Below are 21,772 nucleotides of genomic sequence, written 5' to 3'. Positions count from 1 at the left end.
GTGTAATACTGGGACATTTCAAAGTGTTCGTCATGAAAAGTGGCTGATGGAGGTACACATTTTGTGGTATCCTGTGTTCTGACTACGTTGTTTGTTATCTTATTGACATCTTCTGTTCCTTTTACAAAAAGGTCAGCAGGAAGGCCCTCCACATTTTCTGTAGATTTCTAGATAAGAGAAACATCAAGATAGAAGGGAACATTTTGATAGCCTTACACATTTATGTTTTTAAAAATAAAAAAATTCTTTACATAAAACTTACTTTCGTGCCCTTTCTCTGGTAGAGAGAAAAATCAGCCCCCTTTTCTTTCAGAGAAAGGCCTTGTGCACTTTGCCCAGTTTTCCCCAAACGCTGGCATTTTGTAAAACTGTAGAACAAGATCTCAATTAGGATGTTGACATTCATACAATCTATTCATTGCAATTAGATTTCCCCAGTTTCTCATGTACTTATTTGTGTGTGTGTATGTGTGAGCATCAGGTTATATACAACTTTATCACATGTAGGTTCATGTATTCACTACCAGAGGTGTTATTATTTTTTGAGTTCCGGGGCACATGTGCAGGATGTGCAGGTTTGTTACATAGGTAAATGTGTGCCATGGTGGTTTGCTGCACCTATCAACCCATCACCAAGGTATTAAGCCCAGCATGCACTAGCAATTCTTCCTGATGCTCTCCCTCCCCACTCCAGTATTATCTTTTTTTTTTTTTTTTTTTTTTGAGATAGAGTCTCACTCCGTCGCTCAGGCTGGAATGCAGTGGCTGGATCTCAGCTCACTGCAAGCTCCGCCTCCCAGGTTTACACCATTCTCCTGCCTCAGCCTCCCGAGTAACTGGGACTACAGGTGCCTGCCACCTCGCCCAGGTAGTTTTTTTGTATTTTTTAGTAGAGACAGGGTTTCACCGTGTTAGTCAGGGTGGTCTCGATCTCCTGACCTCGTGATCCGCCCGTCTTGGCCTCCCAAAGTGTCCAGTATTATCTTTTAAGACGGTCAGTTGCTCAGGAGTTTGTGGCACATCCCATGGTGACATACACTAAATGTGTCTTCTCTAAATACACAAGAACTTTGCATGACTGTAGGAATATGGGGAGAGGAATTCTGGTCCATGATTCCTGTCTTTGGCTGTGCAGTTACTCTTTCACATTCCCTCATTTTAAAGGTCTGGCTGGCCCTGGCAAAATCATAGGTGGGCTTGGCACACAGCTAACTGCTTGCCTGAAGTAACTTACGCTTTTGTACTGCATTCAGAGTTCTGCCAATTTCAGAGGCCAGGAAAGAAAGAAAGGATTGGCCTGGGAGTGTAACACACCTGCTTTTCCTGAGGGCACATACAACAGGCCTGTTTGAGTACCTGCTTGCCCTTTGGTATATATTGAAACACATGCCTGTATCGTCCTGAAGTTGTGGATGAATACATTTATCCCCTGGAAATTCCTTGTTTCACATAGATTTTAAATGTCCATGCGGGCAGACAGTCACTGAGGAAACTGTCCTGTTAATTGTACTTTGGCTATTTGCCCAAGTCTCTAGAACAATTATAGTAGAACCATGTCATCTTGACACATTTAGGAAGAGCCATATTTGAGAATGCCACTGTAACATTTAGGTTCCCCAAATAAAAATTTCATATTACAACCATGTCTCTCTCTCTCTCTTTCTCTCTCTCTCTCTCTCTCTCTCTCTCTCTCTCTCACACACACACACACACACACAGAGCAAAGCTGTGCTAAGATGCAAACACTAGGCAGATGGTCAAGTTGCCCCTTCAGGCTAAATGTCTCAGGCCTGCACTCTAGTCTGAGAAAAAAATGGATTTGCAAACAGCTCAAGCTGTGAATATTAACATTTGAGAATGGCCAAGGTCTATTGCATTCCACTAGTCACTCCTAGAATCTGAGGTAACCAGAACACAGATGATGATGATGATGATGATGATGATACCGATTGATCATAATAACTGAAGAGTAAAACACCATCAACGTGATCATTATGGGATTCTTTTAAAGAATACATTTAGCATATTTGGACCCAAAGGCCTATGGGATCCTAAATCCCAGCTATGCTGTGGCATACAAATAACTATTTTTTCTTTTTCTTTTTTTTTTTTTGGACTAATGCTTTTTGAATATTGGCACTTCAAATTTCTACGAATTACAAGTGATACTCTTTATTTTTGGTGGTAACGATTACCTTATTTAAACAAAATCATGCTTTTGAATCAGCTGTAAACGTTTTTGACAATCTTGGAAGTGCAGAAAAAGTTATATTTGAAAGAAAATAATTACAGAATATCAGCACATGCTGCTGTTGCTTCCATAGCAAACTCCTTTGGGCCTTACTCAACCAAAATAAATGTGACCACACTACTGCGGTAGGCATGGCTCGAGGCAAATGGAAGACTGCAGTTCTGTTTCCTGTGTCCTGCTTTCTGTCCCTGAGGTCCAATCAATGCCAGAACAGTGACTCTGGAAGTATTAAATTGTTGGTCTGTGTGGTCCTTGGTCTTCCCAACTATAAACCTAGACTTGGTCTAGAGGTTATATAGTTAAATCCTCTTATATTCTACAGGTAACAAAATGAAAACCCAGAGCAATTGTGTCCAGCTCAAGGCCATGCAACCTTGTTAGCTCTGGCAAGAGCCAGGTTTCCTGACTTCTAGTCTGCTTTTCCCTGTAGCGAGCCGCTTCCTCTTGCCTCACCTGATCTTCCTTGGATTTCCATTGGGAATGTTGACCACAGTTCTGATGAATCTCTTCCTTCAGATCCTGTGCTAGTTTCTTCAGTGCTGCCATAACAAAGTGCCATAAACTTGGGTGCTTTACCACAACAGAAATTTGCTCTTTCACAGTCTGGAAACTGGAAGTCTGACATCATGGTGTTGGCAGGGCCGTGCTCTCCCTGAAGGCTCTAGGGAAGAATCTGTTCCATCTCTTTCCCTTCACTTCTGGTGCTGCTGGTAATCCTTGATACTCCTTGGCTTTTAGATGCATTGCTCCATTCTCTGCCTGCGTTGCCACATGGTGGTAACAGCAGTTCCCGTGTGTCTGTGTCTCTTTTCCTCTTATAAGGACACCAGCCATATTTGATTAGGGCCCACCCCACTGACTTCATCTTACCTTGATTATACCTGCCAAGACCTTATTTCCAAATAAGGTCACATTCATAGAGACAAGGTGGGTTAGGGCTTCACTATATCTTCTTAGGGGACACAATTCAACCTATAGGAGTTCTTTTTAACTTTAAACCTGTTAGAACCAGGCTGGTATGTGTAATGCATAACGAGAAACTGCAGTGAATTTCATTAAGTGTAAAGCATCATATCCAACATTTGTAGTTTGTTACAATAACACATTGAAAAGATTTATAGACTGTTTTTGGTGTGATTTTTGGATTAATTCCCTCTTTTGAAGACATTTGTTGGGTTTAGTTTATTTTAAGGAAGGAATGAATAGACCTGAAAGCACCTAATTTTTATTTTCAATTTAGGCTGGAAGCTAGCAAAAGCTTTTGCAGAGAACTTAAACTGTTTCACAGAGCACCAGCACTGTATTTGTTATCATTTTGGCCTTCAGTTTTATTAATGCTTATTTGATGTGCTAAGCCTCTAGCTAAGACAAAAAGACAGAACTTTAGGGGTTTTGTTTGTTTTAGCAGTAATAAGGTCTAGAATAAAATGTTTGCTCTATAATATTTAATGGTGTGTATTCAACTTTTAAACCAAAATTTAAAAGAAAGAAATCCCATTCTCATTCAGCACTGTCAAATGTATTCATTCCCCCCAAACTTCACTGGTTGAATATAATAATTTGTGTGTATAAATAGTCTTCCTGACTGCATTCTCTTTAATATTAGTTTATCAATTTGGGAGGAAATTTCCAAATAACCTTTATTTGTACCTTAAAAATATAGTTTTAAACGAAGTCATGGGAATGGATTGCTTTATCTTTTATTGACTTTTGTATATGTGATTCCAAATCTCCCTTTAAATTAATGTCTTCTAGTTTCAAATATACCTCTTCCCATAAGGCTAGTCCCCATTTCCTATAATCTTACAGACCTAGGAGAACAATATTTTCCCTTCTTCCCTTCTGTCGTTTTGATAATTACGTCCTCTGTGCTCAGTGGTGGCCTATTAACTCACATGAATATCATGGGCTTGCAAAATAGCCTCAAATTTCCATATATTGGAACTGTGAGAATTTTCTGTAATGGTGCTTTAGCAATAATGATGGAGGTGCAGGCATTTCCTGAGGATTAATGACCAGCTGGGAGGAACCAGTGGCCCTTGGCTCTGCCTCCCAGCCAGCCATTAATTCTAAGGAAATGTCTTTTGCTGAGGTCGTTATTGCTATTATAAGCTTAAAATGGAAAAACATAATAGGCATATGAGTTATTTTTATGGGTTGATGCAGTTTCCAATGGTATGTACTAATTTGAGAAAATGAATGTGTATACATACAAGAGTAAGATTGTTTGAATCATCCCTCAGTATTCCATATGTTTTGTGACTGATTTTACAGTTCTCTCTACCTACCTTTCTCATTTACAAAAGAAAAGAAAGAAAGAAAGAAAGAAAGAAAGAAAGAAAGAAAGAAAGAAAGAAAGAAAGAAAGAAAGAAAGAAAAGAAAAGAAAGAAAGAAAAAGAAAGAGAGAGAGAAAGAAAGAGAGAAAGGGAAAATTTGATTTAGCAATTCCTAAAAGTATTGTATTCAGTGACATCTTTGGAAACACCAATTTCTGTTACCAGCTTTAAATAATAGTCAGGTTTTATGTATGATCTAAAGGGAAAAAAAGTTTGTTTTTCAATCGTGTGATAATTTTTCTTTTAGAATGAAACATTGCAAGAAATGAAAAATAAAAAAAAAAACCACTCTAACAATTGTGCTGTGCTTCTTTGATTTTTCTCTGTCATTTGTTTAACAGGCACCTTATATTTATACCTTTACATATTGAATTCATGAGAGAGTTATGCACAGCCTAGTTATTCGACATTCCAGGGGTTTTTAAAAATGTATATTAAATATTGCAATAATGGTGAATACTTTAACATAAAACCACAAAAAACCTCCTAAAAATAAAGCCAAAGAGTCAAAGTCTTGCTCACTGTGCTTTCTGATTCTTTTTAAAAGCCAGCACTTCTTGTACAGTGTTTCTACTTTTTATTCTAATCAACTGGCCTGTTGCGTTATTTTTATGTAGATTACTAACAAGGTTTTTGAAAAAACATTCTTAAAAGTCATAAAAGGGAAAATCTTGACAGTTCTGGGATATTGCCACCCTTGACCTTTTGGAGAAACGTAGACAGCATCTCCCAGGCATGACGCCTGGGGATCGTGTTTATCTGTCATCAGTTGGTGACTCCATGTTTATCGAGCACTGGCTATAAGCCAGACTTGGTGAGGGACTGAAACAATTACAAGACACAGTTCTGCGCTGGAAGAAATAGGAATCAACCTAAGATGTCCTGTCCTGCTAGGTCATCAGGCTCCTGTCCCACTACTTTCCTTTCGCTACCAAATTCACTTATAGCCTCCAAGTAGTGTAACTATCAATAGCACCCCTTTCACTCCCCAAAGTGGCCTAATTTGGAGAGTAAGTTGTATGATCACTCTACCTACAGTCTGCCTGTTTTCAAATGCACACTTTGTCCCTCTCCTGCTCTTGTTACACATGTGTTCTGAGGCCACTTCCAGATTGTTCTTCCTCTGTCATTACTCCAGCGTGTCGTTGCTCTGCTCAGAAACTGCTAACTGGGTCTTGGTTTGTGATTAAATAATTTATAAATATTTCAGGTCCCATAAATACAATTATGTGGCTCTCAGTTTACCATTTTTCTTATATACATGTAGCAGAAAGCTCTATTTCCAATATGGAAATAGCTCAGAGTAAACATTCTATTCCATGAACAGGACAAACACTTTCTAACCTTCACTTTTACCTGCAATTTCCTTCTCCCATTTTCAACTGCTTAAAATCTTCTTTAACCTTCAAAGTCCAGTTTAGACGGCACCCTTTTATGAATTAGCTCCTTACTGCCCTAGTCAGAATTGGGCTGCCTCATCCGTGGAGGAGGGTGAACAGACATTGCAGATGCTTCTCAACTTGCCATGGGGTTATGGCCCGATACACTCATTGGAAGTCGAAAATATCGTCAGTCAAAAATGCATTTAGGCCGTATGCAGTGGCTTACTCTTGTAGCCCCGGCATTTTGGGAGGTTGAGCTGGGAGGATTGCTTGAGCCCAGGAGTTTGAGACCAGCCTGGGCAATATACTAACACCCCATCTCTAAAAAAAAAAAAAAAAAAAAAAAAAAAAAAAAAATATATATATATATATATATAAAATTAGCCAGGTGTGTGGTGGCACACACCTATAGTCCCAGCTACTCGGGAGGCTAAGGTGGGAAAATTGCTTGAGCCTGGCATGTCTAGGCTTCAGTGAGCCATGACTGTGCCACTGCACTCCAGCCTGGGCAACAGAGCAAGACTCTGTCAGGAAAGAAAAGAAGAGAAGAGAAAAGAGAAGAGAATGCATTTAAGACATCTCACCTACTGAACATCCTAGCCTGGGCAACAGAGCAAGACTCTGTCAGGAAAGAAAAGAAAAGAGAAGAGAGAAGAGAAGAGAAGAGAAGAAAAGAGAATGCATTTAAGACATCTCACCTACTGAACATCCTAGCTTTGCCTAGGCTACCTTAAATATGCTCAGAACACTTACACTGCCTACAGTCTGAGCGTATTTACATTAAATATGCTTGGAACACTTACATTGGCCTACAGTCATCTTACACAAAGCCTGTTTTATAAGAAAGTATGGAATATCTCATGTAACTTACTGAATACTGTACTGAAAGTGAAAACCAGAATGGTTGTTATGGGTATTTGAAGTACAATTTCTACTGAACGTCTATCACTTTCACACCATCGTAAAGCCAAAAAATTCCAGTCAGGCCATCATAGGTCGGGGACTATCTGTATGAATGCCTTGCTTTTATTATAGCATTCTCTATTTTCTCTTGTACTGGTAATTTTTGAACAGTTATTTTTACCAGTTTTGTAAATTCCTTGAGAACAGTTTTGTATTTTCTTCAAAACCTAGGACTGTAGTATACAGTAACTGCTTAATACAATATTTGTTAAATGAAGAACAAAAAATACATGGCTAGGCTACTCAGGTCATTACCACAAAATGATTTCTTTAAACTGCGTAATTGGAAGTTACTGTTTTTTCAAAAAAGTATGTCCACAGTATTATGTCATTAATTACTGTACCCTGAGGAATTACTGCTGCTGCTAATCTTTTGGATTCAGTACTTAGAGACATAAATATAAGTGACATTAGCACTGCTACTGTTCAACAAGATTACAAAATAGAAAGTAGATGTACAAGCAGATGTTGGAAAATATCCTCAAAGATAACAAAATGTAGAATATCTTACTAGGCCTGGTTCAGGGACATAGTCTAAGCTGAAGCTGCCACACATGGTGTTTGATTTCATGGCAGACTCTTCTGCAGAACTGGAAAGAGATGTGTCTACTTTAGGGCATTTTCTTGGAAATTTTTAAAAAAATGTGTCTATGATTGATTTTTAAAAAGATAATTTAGGCCAGGCATGGTGGCTTACACCTGTAATCCCAGCACTTTGGGAGGCCGAGGCGGGCGGATCATGAGGTCTGGAGTTCAAGACCATCCTGGCCAACATGGGGAAACTCTGTCTCTACTAAAAATACAAAAAACGAGCTGGGCATGGTGGCACACACCTGTGGTCCCAGCTACTTGGGAGGCTGAGGCAGGAGAATCGTTTGAACCCGGGAGGCGGAGGTTGCAGTGAGCCCAGATCATTACACTGCACTCCAGCCTGGTGACAGAGCGAGACTCGGTCTCAAAAAAAAAAAAAAAAAAAAAGATAATTAAAAGAAACAATACATGCTATTGTATTGGATAGATAAAACAGAGTTTCATGTGACAAAACCTGTACATAAAAGTATTTCTTATTGTTTAATCATCGTTTTATGTATGTGGATCACTATGGAATACTGAGCTCAGAAAATAAATTACTTTTCTTTTTCAAAACATTGGATTGGTAGTTTCATCTCGTTTTAGGTAATATTGATTTATCCTAAATTGGTAAAAACAACCTAGATACTATATATATTTAATTTAAGTACCTTGTAGTTCCATGGAAAACAAACTGATAAAATTTTAAGAGTAAATTGACTAAATAAATATAGATTATACTTAAATTTTTTTCTCTATGAACTGGCTTTACAGACGTACTTTAACATTTAATATACCAACATATTTTTGAAAAAAGAATCCATTTTTGTGCAACATGTTTCTAAGTGAACAGTATGACTTCAGATTTTTAAGAGAGTTAACAAAATAATAAGCATTGGATATATTTACCTTTTTTCAAATGTTGTAACAAATTTACCAAAACGCACCACACACACACACACACACACTCACACACACTACACAACATCAAACAACAGAAAATGGGATTCTCTCTGTGTCTGTGTTCCACAGTCAGTACCACTACCACTACTACAGTTTGCTTTTATTATAGCATTATCAATTTTATGCAAATAAGCCTAAATGTCTTATAATTCTACATGTTTATATTACACAGTAGTTGAGGAAAAACTAAATATTTTTGAAAGTACATTTAAAATACTACTTTAGAACAATTAATCTGCTTGGGTATACAAAATGAAAGCCAGTTGTTAGAAATCTCTTATACTCCAAAAATCAAAAGAGTGTTAAATGTCAAGGGTTAGACCTGGACTAGAAGCATGGGTCACTTGGTGGATGACCATGCAACTCAAGAAGAGGAAGAGTGGATTTAGAATTCAAGATAGAGATGAAACACTCATGTACTTAGTATGTGTGAAGTTTAGGAGAGGGAGCTGAGCTTGATGGAGCCATGAGTTGCAGTAGCTGAAGCCATGGCTGTGGATAAAGATCCCAAGAGAATGTGAAAAATGAAACGTGATATAGAAAGTGGAGAAGAAAGGGAATATGGGGACCACTGCACACAAAGGAAATAATATATGTTGTCAACTGTCAACAGCGATGTGTGGAACAGTGGTCTTTACTACATCCTTCTCCAGCTGACCCACCGTCCACACGAACTTATGCATGCTTTCTTTGCTCTGCTCCACCCATGCTCGGTTCATGGTAATTGACATGGCTGTTTCATATCTATTAGCTCACTAGACTGAGCTTACCATTGGGATAGCCAACAACAGCAGTGAACCCTAAATCCTGACAACCCTATCAGCACTTAAGGAGAGCTGGGGAATGAAACTGGAATTCTTTTGGGGCCAGATCATTAACTCATATCTAGTGACACCCCATTTTCCCTCTGGAAAAGTTAACTGTTATGCAATTAGCCTTACAGAATAGAGCATTTCTGTTGGTTTACTAAAACTGTTAAGCCAAAATAGGGCACAAGTGCAAGTCCTGGCTTCAGAAGTTGGCTGTACCTTCCCTTCTGCAGTACAAGGTGAACATCTGTAAAGAAGAGTGCAATGTCCCGGGTGTGTTTAAACTGACTGCCTTGGCCTCAAACTAAAACTGTTAAGCCAAAACAGGGCACAAGTGCAAGTCCTGGTTCCAGAATTGGCTGCACCTTCTTTTCTGCAGTATGAGGTGAACATCTGTAAAGAAGAGTACAGTATCCCTGGTGTGTTTACACTGACTGCCTTGTCTTCAGGGATCATTAGATTTCAAAGAAAAAAAGTCACAATATCCTTTGCATGGACCAGATGATGAGAAACTAAATTGTAATTTGGGATTCATTCACAAGAAAAGGCCTGAATGGTTTTCCCATGGACAGGATCTTGGAGGTTAGGAATACTAAATCCTGTGCCCAGCTCAGTCTCTCTGACTGACTAGGGAACATTGTCTTCAGACTACAGAAGTCCAACCCTAACCCCAAAGCATGAGATATTCAAACCTTTTGAAGGGTGTGATGTTTCCAGGTAATTTGGCTTGGCGCAGGGATTGCATTTATGCCCAACTTTGGCTAAGCGATTTTAGTAGTCCAACAAAAATGCTCTGTTCTGTAAAGCTAATTGCAAAACAATATCTTCACTTCTCCAGATGGAAAACGGGATATGAAAATCCACCAAAGGAAAGAAATATCATTTCCCACACTATGGCTCTGCAATCTTAGAATGGTTTCATGAATATTATGTATGTGCAGTAAACATTTATGACCGTATTTAGGTCCAAGCAGCATGAGGGATTTTGTGCTAGTAGTTGTTGATGAGCACTACAAATAGGAATCCTTTATATCTGAGGTATCCATAGTAACTACGTAGGGCTCATTTCCATCGTGCTTATTTGCTTCCAACCTGCCAACCATGCTTAGACTCTGAGGGCTCCAGGATTCCTAATTCATAAAAAAAACACCCCAGAGAGGTGGGTTAGTGCTTTTCAGCAAAAGCAAACTTAAGCAAGTGATTTTAAGAGATTTGAAGAGTGCTACATGGCAGCCAAGATGATAATTTTTGGCCCAAACATAAATTTAATCGAGTAGTGTTATAAAGACAAAATTACATAGCCAGAAACAGAATTATGAGCATTAGGAAAATAATAGTGTTGTCTTGCATCTCCTTGAAATCCCCTGTTATGTTACTCACTCCACTGTTGACTATTTTGTAGGTAGCACACGTTCACCTTGCATTTGGCAGAGAACACCAGCTTTGCTATGAATGCTCAGAGTTTTTGTAATACAGGGAAATATTTAACATACTAGGGAAAAAAGGTTTAAATTCATTAACATTAATATTGTAATGTTCACATAATCCTCTTAGGACACACTTACTAAAGTGATTTTATAGTGTTTCCATTTAACACACATAGTAGCTTTTCTTATGGATTGTATGTGCAGTGCCGTTGAACAGAAGCATAAAATTGTCAGTGGCCTATATTTTTTAGATTATTTAACTATGATTAGAAATATTTTGATCCATTTTTTTCACTTCATCTCTTTTTCATATTAGTGCACACTTGACCCTTGAACAATACAGGTTTGAGCTGGACGGGTCCACTTATATGCAGATTTCTTTCAATAAAAGTTACACCGAGTGCTCCTGCCTCTCCTGCCTCTTCCACCTCTTCTCCCTTTTCTGCCTCTGTTACCCCTGAAACAGCAAGACCAACCCCTCCTCATCCTCAGCCTACTCAACATGAAGAAGATAAAGATGATCCATTTCCACTTAATGAATAGTGAACAAATTTTCTCTCTTCTTATTTTCTTCTTTGTAGTTTACATGTAGTTTGTAAGAATGCAGTATATAATAATATAACATACAAAATATTTGCTAATCGACTGTGTTATCAGTAAGGCTTGCAGTCAACAGTAGGCTATTAGTAGTTAAGTTTTGTGGAGTCAAAAGTTTTGCGTGGATTTTTGTTGGATTTCTGACTTCACAGGGAGTCAGTGCACCAACCCCTGCATTGTTCCAGGGTCAATTGTATTTTTGTCTGATTTCATGAGGGTGAACTTTTTATACTATACTTTTACAGATAGAAATGAAAGTACTTAGTAATAATTGAATGTATGTACAGTAAAAATATTATAACTGTTGTTCTAAAATAATTATATTAAATTGAAACCTAAGTTAGTCTTCAGGCTTTTTAAGGTTTTGAAATTTGAACTGGAATGTGAAGCAGAATGCACTAGAATAACATTTCTCCTTTCTCCAGTGTCAAGATGGGAAGGCACACATTCTAAGAGTCTGTATCCCCATCTATTTTTCACTAATATTCAAGCTATAGTTACTGGCTAAAATGATGAAGCATCAAAATTTGTGAACTCTGGGAATCATAGCAAGTGTATAACTATAATTCCTTTGTGTCTAAGGAGGGTGGACCTCTATATTAGAGAGAAAATTTACAAACGTTGGGGATAAATGGAAATTGAGATTGACTCCTAAGGAAACATCTGTTCACACACTCAGCAAACATTTATCCCACTCTGCTAATGCTAGGCACTGTGCTAGATATTTGGAGAGACACTGGGGAAAAGCCTAAGGTCTCTAGTCTTGTGGCTCTTACATTCTAGAGAGGGATTACAAATGGTGGCATAGTTATTAAAAAAATAAAGATGATGATTTCAAGACATGATAAGAGCGAAGAAGAAAAGTGAACCAAGTTAATGTAATGGAGAGTATTGGAGTGGGCAAGGCTGCTTTAGATCAGAGAGTCTGGGTGGACTTGACGGAGGAGGTCATGGATAGCCTTGCAGCTGGTAGTCCTGTGGGCAACATTAACAGCAGATAGAATGAGAGGGTTAGGGGCTAACTGAGCATTCACCTTTGTCTTCTTTTTCCCCTCGGTTATGAGTGTGACTAGGCGGAACATTCAAGAGAGATGTTGCAGGTGTCTTAACAGTCATGTAAAAGGCAAGATGATTCATTGTATCTGTTCTTTTTGTGATACTGGTGTGACTACCTATAAGCTTCAAAGTGAAATAAACATTACCTCTTCTACCTTAGCCCGCTTCTCATCATTACAAATTTAAGAAGGCAATTATTAATGTGAACAGTCATTCTTCTTTTCAGCAGTGCTAACTTAAAAAAAATCACTAGCACTTAGCTGAGATGCAGCTGACATGTACCAAGATTGCTTGCCATTGCCCTCTCAACCCATCTGAGTCTAGTTTTTCTTTCTGCTGCTGTTTTCCTTCTGCTGCCATTTTTCTTTCTGCTGCTATCAAGATGGGAACATGTGCCTTCCCATCTTGACACTAGTAGAGAGAGAGATTGAGAGAGTGAGGGGGCAGAAATCACTTCTGATTTTCTAGTTTCTAAACACTGCAGAAGAACAAAGTAGAGAAGAAAGAGGAGAGTGTGTGAGGAAAGAAGTGGCAAGAGATGCATGAGATAACTTAGCAAGGAGTTAAATCACTAGCTCACATAATGACAAAGAAATTGACACTCTAAATTGAGAGCCTGCCATTTTTGTTAACTGGTATCCCTGAATGTAGCTAATGGCACAAGCTACATAGAAACAGCGCTTGTCCTGTTTTTGTAATGAGCAGAAATCTAGCCCACTGAGACATTGAGTTCTTTTCTAACTTTTTGCTCTGTTGAGAACATCTTTGCTTTTGGATACAAAGGCAGCATGAAAATCCGGAGGCCTTCTCAGGAAGGGGAACTTCTAGGAACTTAATCTGTTAGTGGGAGAGCCAGGAACCAGCACACTTGGAGTGTTTTCTGAGCAGGAGGAGTCAGAATTGGCTGGCCAGTTTTCCCTTAATGAGTGTTTATTATGTTTAAGCTACAGAACTAATTACTGTGAAAAGACATAAAGGAACAAGAAGACCAAAATCGTATCCTCATGATACTGACAAATCAGTTGGACTGAGCACACATGAATCAACTGAAGAACACTTCTGCCAAGTTCAAGTTGTGTAAAAGTGGAGGATATGAGTCTTGTGGGGACACAGAGTTGAGGCATGAGCTATTAGTCAGAGCCGTAAGGCTGCCTGCAGGAGAAGAACTTTGGATGGAGTTTTGAAGGAAGTGAGGAAAAGATCTGAATTAACGTATTAATACATAAAGCTTGTCATCTGAACAGGACTAGAAGCATCTCGAGGGTAAGAACGTGCCTTCTCTTTCTTACACATTCCCTGAAGACCCACGTTCCTTTTTGGGCACTCTGTAACAGTATTTACTAAGCACTTGAATACCTGGACATGGGCACCATGTTGCTAAGTTGATTAAAGGTTTATCTTCCGCTCTGCCACTGCCCGTAGCACAAAGTGGAAACATGTCACAAGCACCTTGTAGATCTGTCCCTTTTTTCTTCTGATGTTCACTCTCCTTTTGAGCTCTTTTTCTCTCCAACATTGCTTACAAAATAATCTTTCTGCATCTGAGAGGGAGCAAATATTCAGTAACTTTCTGCCGTTGGCCTCCCTAAAGAGGAGAATTTGCTGAATGCCACCGGAAATGTAAGGATCTCTTGTGACAGTAACGTCTCAGGGGAAAACTAGTGGTTAAATTGTTAATTCTTTGCGTCTGAAACTTTTTTCATTTGCAGTGCAGATAAGTGCCTGATCTTAGAGTATCATGTTTCTGACTTCTTTGGTCTGGCTTCATTTTTTTTTTTTTTCCAAAATGCCATTTTCATTTGTTCTTAGAGTTCAGAACATGTCAGAGAGCTTCTCTGAGCAGTAGGTGATTTTACAGAGCCCACAGAGAAGGAAAACTAAATGTCATCCCAGATGTAGTCCACTACGATCAGGGAGGAGTCAGATTACTCTCCAGGCTTTGCTGTGTCTGCTTGTGAAACAGGAAAGGGAGAACTGAGGCAATGAGTCACCTTATTTGGGCCCAAAGCACCACCTACGTTGAATATGGAGGAAATTTGAAGCAAGAGTTTCTTTTTATAGGTACTGTGTACATAATCACCATTTTCTCCATGGTTCTTATCCAATTCAGTGCATCTTTAGGGATGGCTTATGGAATCATGATATAGCAGAAAAATACAGGTGATATCAGTCTTGCCTGTTTCTACCTAACTCTTTCATTTAAACTCTCACTAGAATCTATAGGAACTGTTAGCATAAATTTTAATAAGTTGTCGACTAGGTGATTAGTGGTATTTATTGGTTATTTTTGACAAAATAATGGAATCATCAAATTTTGGGTTGAGAAGTAAAGTAATAATTTATGCCAAACCCCAAATGTAGACAAGGTCACATTATAAACATTAATGCTGTCCCAAACTGCCAATGCATTGCATACAAGTGAGTCTAGTAGGTTACCGTTGAGTTCCTCTACTTATGCTTTAAGAGGTTGGCATTGGTAAGCCACTACATTTTCTTGATCAATGAGGCAGAAACCCCTTTGCAAAACACTCAGCTGATGAAAAGATTAGCTAGAATGACTCTAGGAACTTTCTTCTAAGGATCTGACTCATTTATTCCCTTTTTTTTTTTTTTTTTTTTTTGGTAGGGTTCTCTGGGCCAAGTTAGTTCGAGTATGTATCATTTAAAATAGGATATTACCATCACCATCATCATGTACATTCGTAAATCAAAGCAAGATTAGAGAAGGAATATGGTGGATCACAGAGCAACTCAGAAAGATGACAGCAACAACTAGGAAATGAAACACCATGGTTGTATTTCAGGAACCCTACCCAGCAGATAGGAATTACCATAGCTCCTAAAATTCCATCTGGGTGGTTGATGGAGCCTCAAGTAATCTGACACCATAGCCCACACTCCCCTCTTGCTACCTGCTGAAGTTAGCAGGGAAAAGTCAAAGAGGGTGCTGTCAGTGGAGTCCGTTCTGAGGGATCATAGTGAACCACCCTCCATTGCACTGACTCTTTCCCACAAAATGGGCTAGAGACAACAGCTCTCCTTATGTATTTAAGAAAGAATGGTCAAAAAATACAATTCACATTTTTTTCTGATGTACACCATTTTGACAATGTTTCACCATGTAGGTAATATGAATGGGGGCATTTAAACACAGTCCTGTTTAATATCCTTAGCCAGTACTTATTAAATGCCTACCAAGCCCAGCACTGTTCTAGAAACCTCAAAATACACCTTTAAAAACACATTTTATTGACAGTTGTATAAATGAAGAAAACAAGTCTCCGAAAATTAAAGTAACTTGCACAGATACACGAGCTAGAAAGTAATAAAACTGAATTTTGAACCCAGGTCTGTCAGACTCCAAAGTCCATGATTTTCTGCTCCATATGGCCAACCCAGTTAGAAAGGTTATAAAAAATCTTAACAGTTTTTCAGCCCTTCTCACACTTAGCTTTAAGATTAAAGTATTGGTCACGATTTGAAAAAAACAAAAAACAAAAAAAAAAGTGGTGTACAATATTCCAGCTATATTCAATAAACATTTGTTGAACACAACACATGTATATACAGGTCACTGTTACAGGTGTGTGTATAAGTAAATATAATATGGTCCTTAGCTTTAAGACCTTATAGTCTAGGGGTAGATATGCATATCCATACAACTTCTATTTATTTTTGAACTTCGACTATGTGTCAGGTGTTACGCTGAGCACGTTGTTTTGATTTATTATTTAATCCTTACAAGAGCCATGTAAGGTAGTGGTTTCAGAAATATTTTTGCCGAAATGTAAATAGTAAAAAACAATATGCGAAGCCTTTATTCCAACTAGGTAAAATAAGGAAGGCTTTACAAAGGAGTTGAATGACACTTCAGCTGAGCCCTAAAGAATGAATAGGATTCTAATAGAACAGCTGGGGGCAGGCGTGGTGGCTCACATCTGTAATCCCAGCACTTTGGGAGGTGGGCAGATCACATTAGGTCAGGAGTTTGAGACCAGCCTGGCCACCATGGCAAAAGCCCATCTCTGCTAAAAATACAAAAATTAGCCGGGTGTGGTGGCACATTCCTGTAATCCCAGCCACTTGGAGGCTGAGGCAGGAAAATTGCTTGAACCCACGAGGTGGAGGTTTCAGTGAGCCGAGATGGTGTCACTGCACTCCAGCCTGGGCAGGGGGAGACTCCATCTAAAAACAAAACAAACAAAACAGCTGGAAGAGGACTTTCCTGTGACAGGGCCTTTCATGTCATGTGAAAAGTAGGAGTAAATCAATGGAGGCAGGGAAATGTAGGGTGTATTTAGTAAGGGCAGCTAGTTTGGATTGGATAGTGTACATTAGAGACATACCATGAGTGAGGGAGTGAATGTGGACAGTGAACCTAAACGCTTAGTGGTAGCAGGTCACGAGGGCCGTGCATACATGCGTAAAGAGATTGGACGTTGCAGGAAATGGGAAGCTATTAAAGATTTCTAAGCAAGAGAATGACAGATCAAATCCGACATGATTTGGAAAAAACATAGGCTCAGTCAGAAGCCATAGTCTAATGACCAACGCATCATAATTATTTGCTACCCTAATTTTCTTCTTTAGAAGTCAGCTTTTAAAATATGTGTTTATAATACAGGTTTATACATTTTTACATGGTTGAAACAAAGAATAATAATATTTATTATGTAAGATTCAAATTTCAGTGTCAACAAATAAAGTTTTCCTGGGCACAGTCGCACCTATTGGTTCACGTGTTGTCTACACCTGCCTTCCTACTACAGTGACAGAATTGAGTACCTGCCACAGAGCCCATCTGCCCAACAAAGCCTGAATTATTTACCATCTGACCCTTAAGAGAAGAAGTCTGCTGACTCCTGCTCTATTGCGTCTTTCTGGCCCTCTTAATCCATTTATATAGGTTTCTTCCCTTTGTGTGTGAATGGAAAATGAATTTAAGTTCATTAGTAGAAGCAAGAAACCTTTAGCTTGGCCTCCAGGTATTATTTGTTTTCCTTCTCATGAGAATTTTGAATGTCCTGTATCTACATTCTCAAGGCTAAAGAATAATGAGGCAGAATATGTTTTCTCCATTACTATATCCCCTTCCTACGGGGATTCTGGAGGTGTGGTTTTCCCTCTAGGTGAGAGAACTATATTCCTTTTCTAGGCAGATTCCATTTTAGTTCACACTCAGGCTGTCAGATACACAGAACAATGTCACACAAGCTTCTTAAGACCTCTTAAAAATCACTTCCAGTTTGACTTCTGCCCATACCTTATTTTGTTAGTTTTCCTCAGAAAGGCTCGGGAATAGCAGAATAACCTTTGATTACCAACAATAGATTTAATTTTCCTATTTGATATGATGATGTCACAGAAAATAACCAATTGCTTTATGTGCTCTGTAGCTTTGTGCTTCACTGCATCATCACTTTCTTGGGTTTAGGGGTCTGTGGGCATAGCAAAAGAAGGTGTGACAGCCTGTCCTTGTTAGACTGAAGCCAGTCTGAAGTGGTAAGGAGGCAACAGGATGCCAGCCAAATGAAACATATTCTCACCTCTCCAGATCTTTAATCCAGTCCGGAGCCTAGTGTGACTTGGCTTCTGCCCCCTTCATCCTTCCTAGGGTCCCCCTACACAAAGTCCTCTAAATAAGGTCGCCAGTAACCTCTTAACTGCCAAATCCAGCAGACACTTCTCAGTCCTCGTCCTGATGTCTCTTCTGAAATATCTGACACATCAGCAGCGCCTCCTTATTTCAAACTTGCCCTCCTTGGATGCCTGAAGGTAAACCTGTCCTGTGTTTCTTCTCTTGTCAAGAAGTTCCTTGCACCTGGGAGGCTCTTCTTTCTCTACCTGCCCTCTGCACGTCGCTCGTCTCCAGGGTTATATCTGAGGTCTTCTATTTTTCATTCCATGGTGTTTATTCTGAGTTAGCTCCATGATATCTGTGTTTCAGTCACTGCCTGCATTGACTGACTGTATTCGTAGCTTATCTGAGTGCCATCATATACCCGGTCATCCTTGACTTGTCAGTCTCCTATTTCAACATTTGCAAAGTTCTGCTATTTATTACTCCTAAAGGTGCCTGGAGCTATATGTTTTGAGTTTTCTTTTCCTCCATTCCCACTTCCCCACTGCCACATTCTTTGTACAAGTCTTTATCTTCTCTCACTTAAACTACTTGCACCAGCCTCCTACTAGTTTTCCTGCTGTGTCTACTCTTCTTTGTACAGCTTGCCTCCATTATTGCTGGAAGTGTTTTCTTCAGAACAGACACTCAATCACTCTCCTGCCAAAAATTGTCACTGGCTACCATTCACCCAACAGATAAAGTCTGAACTTCTTATGTTGATTATAGCATTGGGCCTAGTTTCTAATCTTGCCTCCTACCACCCACCAGTTGAAATCTTCACTTCCCTAGGACAGAAAGACCCGTTTTTCTGAAACTTACATTAGGTGTTTCACACTTGTGCTCTGATTGGTGAAGTCTTTACCTTTACTTCCATTTGGACCGATCTCAACACACCTCCCAAGACCCAGTTCAAATATGGTGCCCCCGCCAACCCCTCCTGCAATTATTTCCTTCCTCTTTGCCTCATGGAAATTTGCACACACCTGAGGTAAAGGACATTTCCAAGTCTACTATAATTATTTGTTTACATGTTTTTCATGCATGAGACTGTGTCTCATCTATCTTTGTATTTTCAATGCAGAGCGTAGTGTGTGTCTTATAAAAAATATCCAAGGAATGAATGTGTCCAAGCCATGTGTCTGCACCTATACCATGAGCCCTCTAGATTCTGTTGTCTGGTGTGTTAGAAATAAATAGTGCTTTGAGCACCAAATAGGGAAGCCATCAGCAGAAAAGGTTTATTTCCTTTTCTCAATATTTTTTCCGTATTGAATCTGGGCTAAGTGTAGATGGCTATAAATAGTCACTCATGAAGTCAAATGCACTTGTGGGATTGGAGGATAATATTTATTTTAGAAAAAAAGAAAGAAGGAAAAGAGGAGAGATGTCCAATGTCACTATTAGTGAATCACATATATTATACTTTAATTTCCCATGTAAATGTGAAAAGAGCTTAGTAGAAAGTAAGATATATAAAGCATGTCTACATGTGTTTTATTATAGGTATACATGTATATATGTAGATGCATACATATATTTAAATGTGACCATTATCACATTACTCTATGTTTTATTTTATTATATTCATCCTCACGAAATCATTGTTTTACCTCCAGTAATAAAGACAGGGAACTGAGGATTTATTTTCAAGTCTTGCTTGTGGTATTTGCCCGTGCTTGCACAACAGTAACAATAATGGCAGACCCATTTATTATTTGATTGAAAAGAGCAGGACACCCATGGAGGTTTAACATATGGTCGCTGCCCTTACAGAATTCAAAAATCACACACCAAAAAAGGTAGGTAACAATATAGGGTGGTTTGAGGTATGCCAACTAATGGCACACAGTTAGTGAGATTTTGTTTTTTTTATCTCTCGATAGCCTACTATAGCACTTTGCAGACACTGGATAAATATTTGCTGAATGAGTGGACAGTAAAACAGAAGCAAATTTGTACTAATTTTTCAATTACACTTTCTTCCTTGTATGCATTAAACTAGAGTTGGGTTTTGGGCTGTGTTTGTTGACACCAGCTTGTTGGGAATAAGAGTAAGAATTTATCCTTTACAGTTTCATAGATCTCATTTATCATCTACAAGAAAAGAAAACTTATTTTTGTTTTGTAAACTTCAAATGTAAATTAATAAATAGATAATATAAATAATAAAGCGATATAAATAATAGGTATATATAATGTATCACATTTAAAGCTATATAAAGTCTACTACTTAGTTGAAGACTTTGTCAGTCTTGCTGAGACACATTGAGTGAAAATATATATAAAAGGCTTTAATGATGTGAGGTGAATACTCAAGAAATTTTAATCATCTTCTTTTCAGTGGTAACGAATTGCGCTCATACAACAAAGCCTAGGTTTCCAGCAGGAAGCAAACCATTTGAAGATGTGGTGCCCTTTAGAAATTGTTTAGAATCTTTTTCAGAAGGAGGTGTAGTGTGACTCCAGGTGCCTCTCCAACCTTGTTGAAGTGAGTGCAGGTGACCTCTATGTACTTGTTCTTCAAGCTGCTTTATAATAAGCAGCTCACTACCCCGATTTACCCACAGAACCACCTTAAGACTTGGCAAGATAGCTTTTAAAAAAAAATAAAGTAATGGATAATCATAGTTCAAACTCATTTGTTTTTCTGTATATATACATACAGGTAAACATTTTCACAAGTACGCTTAAAAATAGTAGAAGAGTTTAAAGATTTGCCCCAATGGGCTCGTCTCCCTTTTCCAGTTTGGTGCTCCATCTCAGAAAAAGAGAGTCACACTTTGAGACAGATGTAGCTCTTTCTACAGATTTTTCCAGAGCAAGAAAATTGGGATCTCACACACCTGCAGTACTTACTTTATCTTCTCATTTCCCTTTATTCAACCAGAAAGGTTTCCCCCCACCAGTAATACTCTTTTAGAATTATCATGTAGCTTGATGCTATGGCCATAATGGGTTTTGTCTTGTTTTGTTTAATCACAGATGTAAAAATAAAAAGAAATGCTTATATTTAAATAGAGTTAATACAAGTAATTGTCTCAAAGTAGTCCCAAATTAATTTTTACTCCCTCATGCTCATACGAGAAAATATACTGACAGTGGCTTAGTACTTGCTTGCTTTGCTTATCTTGCTGGCAATAATACCAGATGTATTTTATTTAATTGAATAGCTGTGTTCCTGAGTGGGTAAATGATATTATTCTAAGTTGATCTATTTACATACACTGGAACTTGCAGTTTATAACAACTGTTAGTTTATTATTTCAAAGATTATACTGTGTTGCAAAGAAATATTTTATTCAGATTTTCATATATTCAGTTTTGTCTGTTTGTTTGTTTTGAGACAGAGTCACTCTCTGTTGCCCAGGTTGGAGTGCAGTGGTGTGATCTGGGCTCACTGCAACCTCCACCTTATGGGTTCAAGCCATTCTCCTGCCTCAGCCTCCTGAGTAGTTGGGATTGTGGGCATGTGCCACCATGCCTGGCTATTTTTTTGTTTTTGGTTTTTTTGTGTGTGTGTGAGACGGAGTCTCGCTCTGTCGCCCAGGCTGGAGTGCAGTGGCCGGATCGCAGCTCACTGCAAGCTCCGCCTCCCGGGTTCACGCCATTCTCCTGCCTCAGCCTCCCGAGTAGCTGGGACTACAGGCGCCCGCCACATCGCTCGGCTAGTTTTTTGTATTTTTTAGCAGAGACGGGGTTTCACCAAGTTGGCCAGGCTGGCCTCGACCTCCTGACTTCAGGTGATCTGCCTGACTCGCCTCCAAGGTGCTGGGATTATAGGCGTGAGCCACTGT

At 38.9% G+C, this 21,772-nt stretch overlaps 1 protein-coding gene across 4 annotated transcripts in view; it reads left to right on the top strand.

Annotated features, from left to right (window-relative positions):
- Positions 1-21,772, top strand: part of LOC105473439 (high mobility group AT-hook 2) — a 137,803-nt gene that overhangs the window by 29,287 nt on the left and 86,744 nt on the right. The window contains exon 5 of one of the 4 annotated variants that reach the window (XM_071071496.1): positions 20,320-21,628. The exons of 2 other annotated variants lie outside the window; for them this stretch is intronic. In XM_071071496.1, the coding sequence (XP_070927597.1) occupies positions 20,320-20,325 (6 nt within the window). In that variant the 3' untranslated portion in view covers positions 20,326-21,628. Of the gene's footprint in view, positions 1-4,525; positions 6,281-20,319; positions 21,629-21,772 lie in introns of those variants that run through there. One more of the 4 variants, XM_071071495.1, reaches the window with a different exon arrangement.

Source organism: Macaca nemestrina, chromosome 10 (assembly GCF_043159975.1).
Source record: "Macaca nemestrina isolate mMacNem1 chromosome 10, mMacNem.hap1, whole genome shotgun sequence".
NCBI lineage: Eukaryota > Metazoa > Chordata > Mammalia > Primates > Cercopithecidae > Macaca > Macaca nemestrina.
This window is presented reverse-complemented; position numbering and strand designations above follow the sequence as displayed.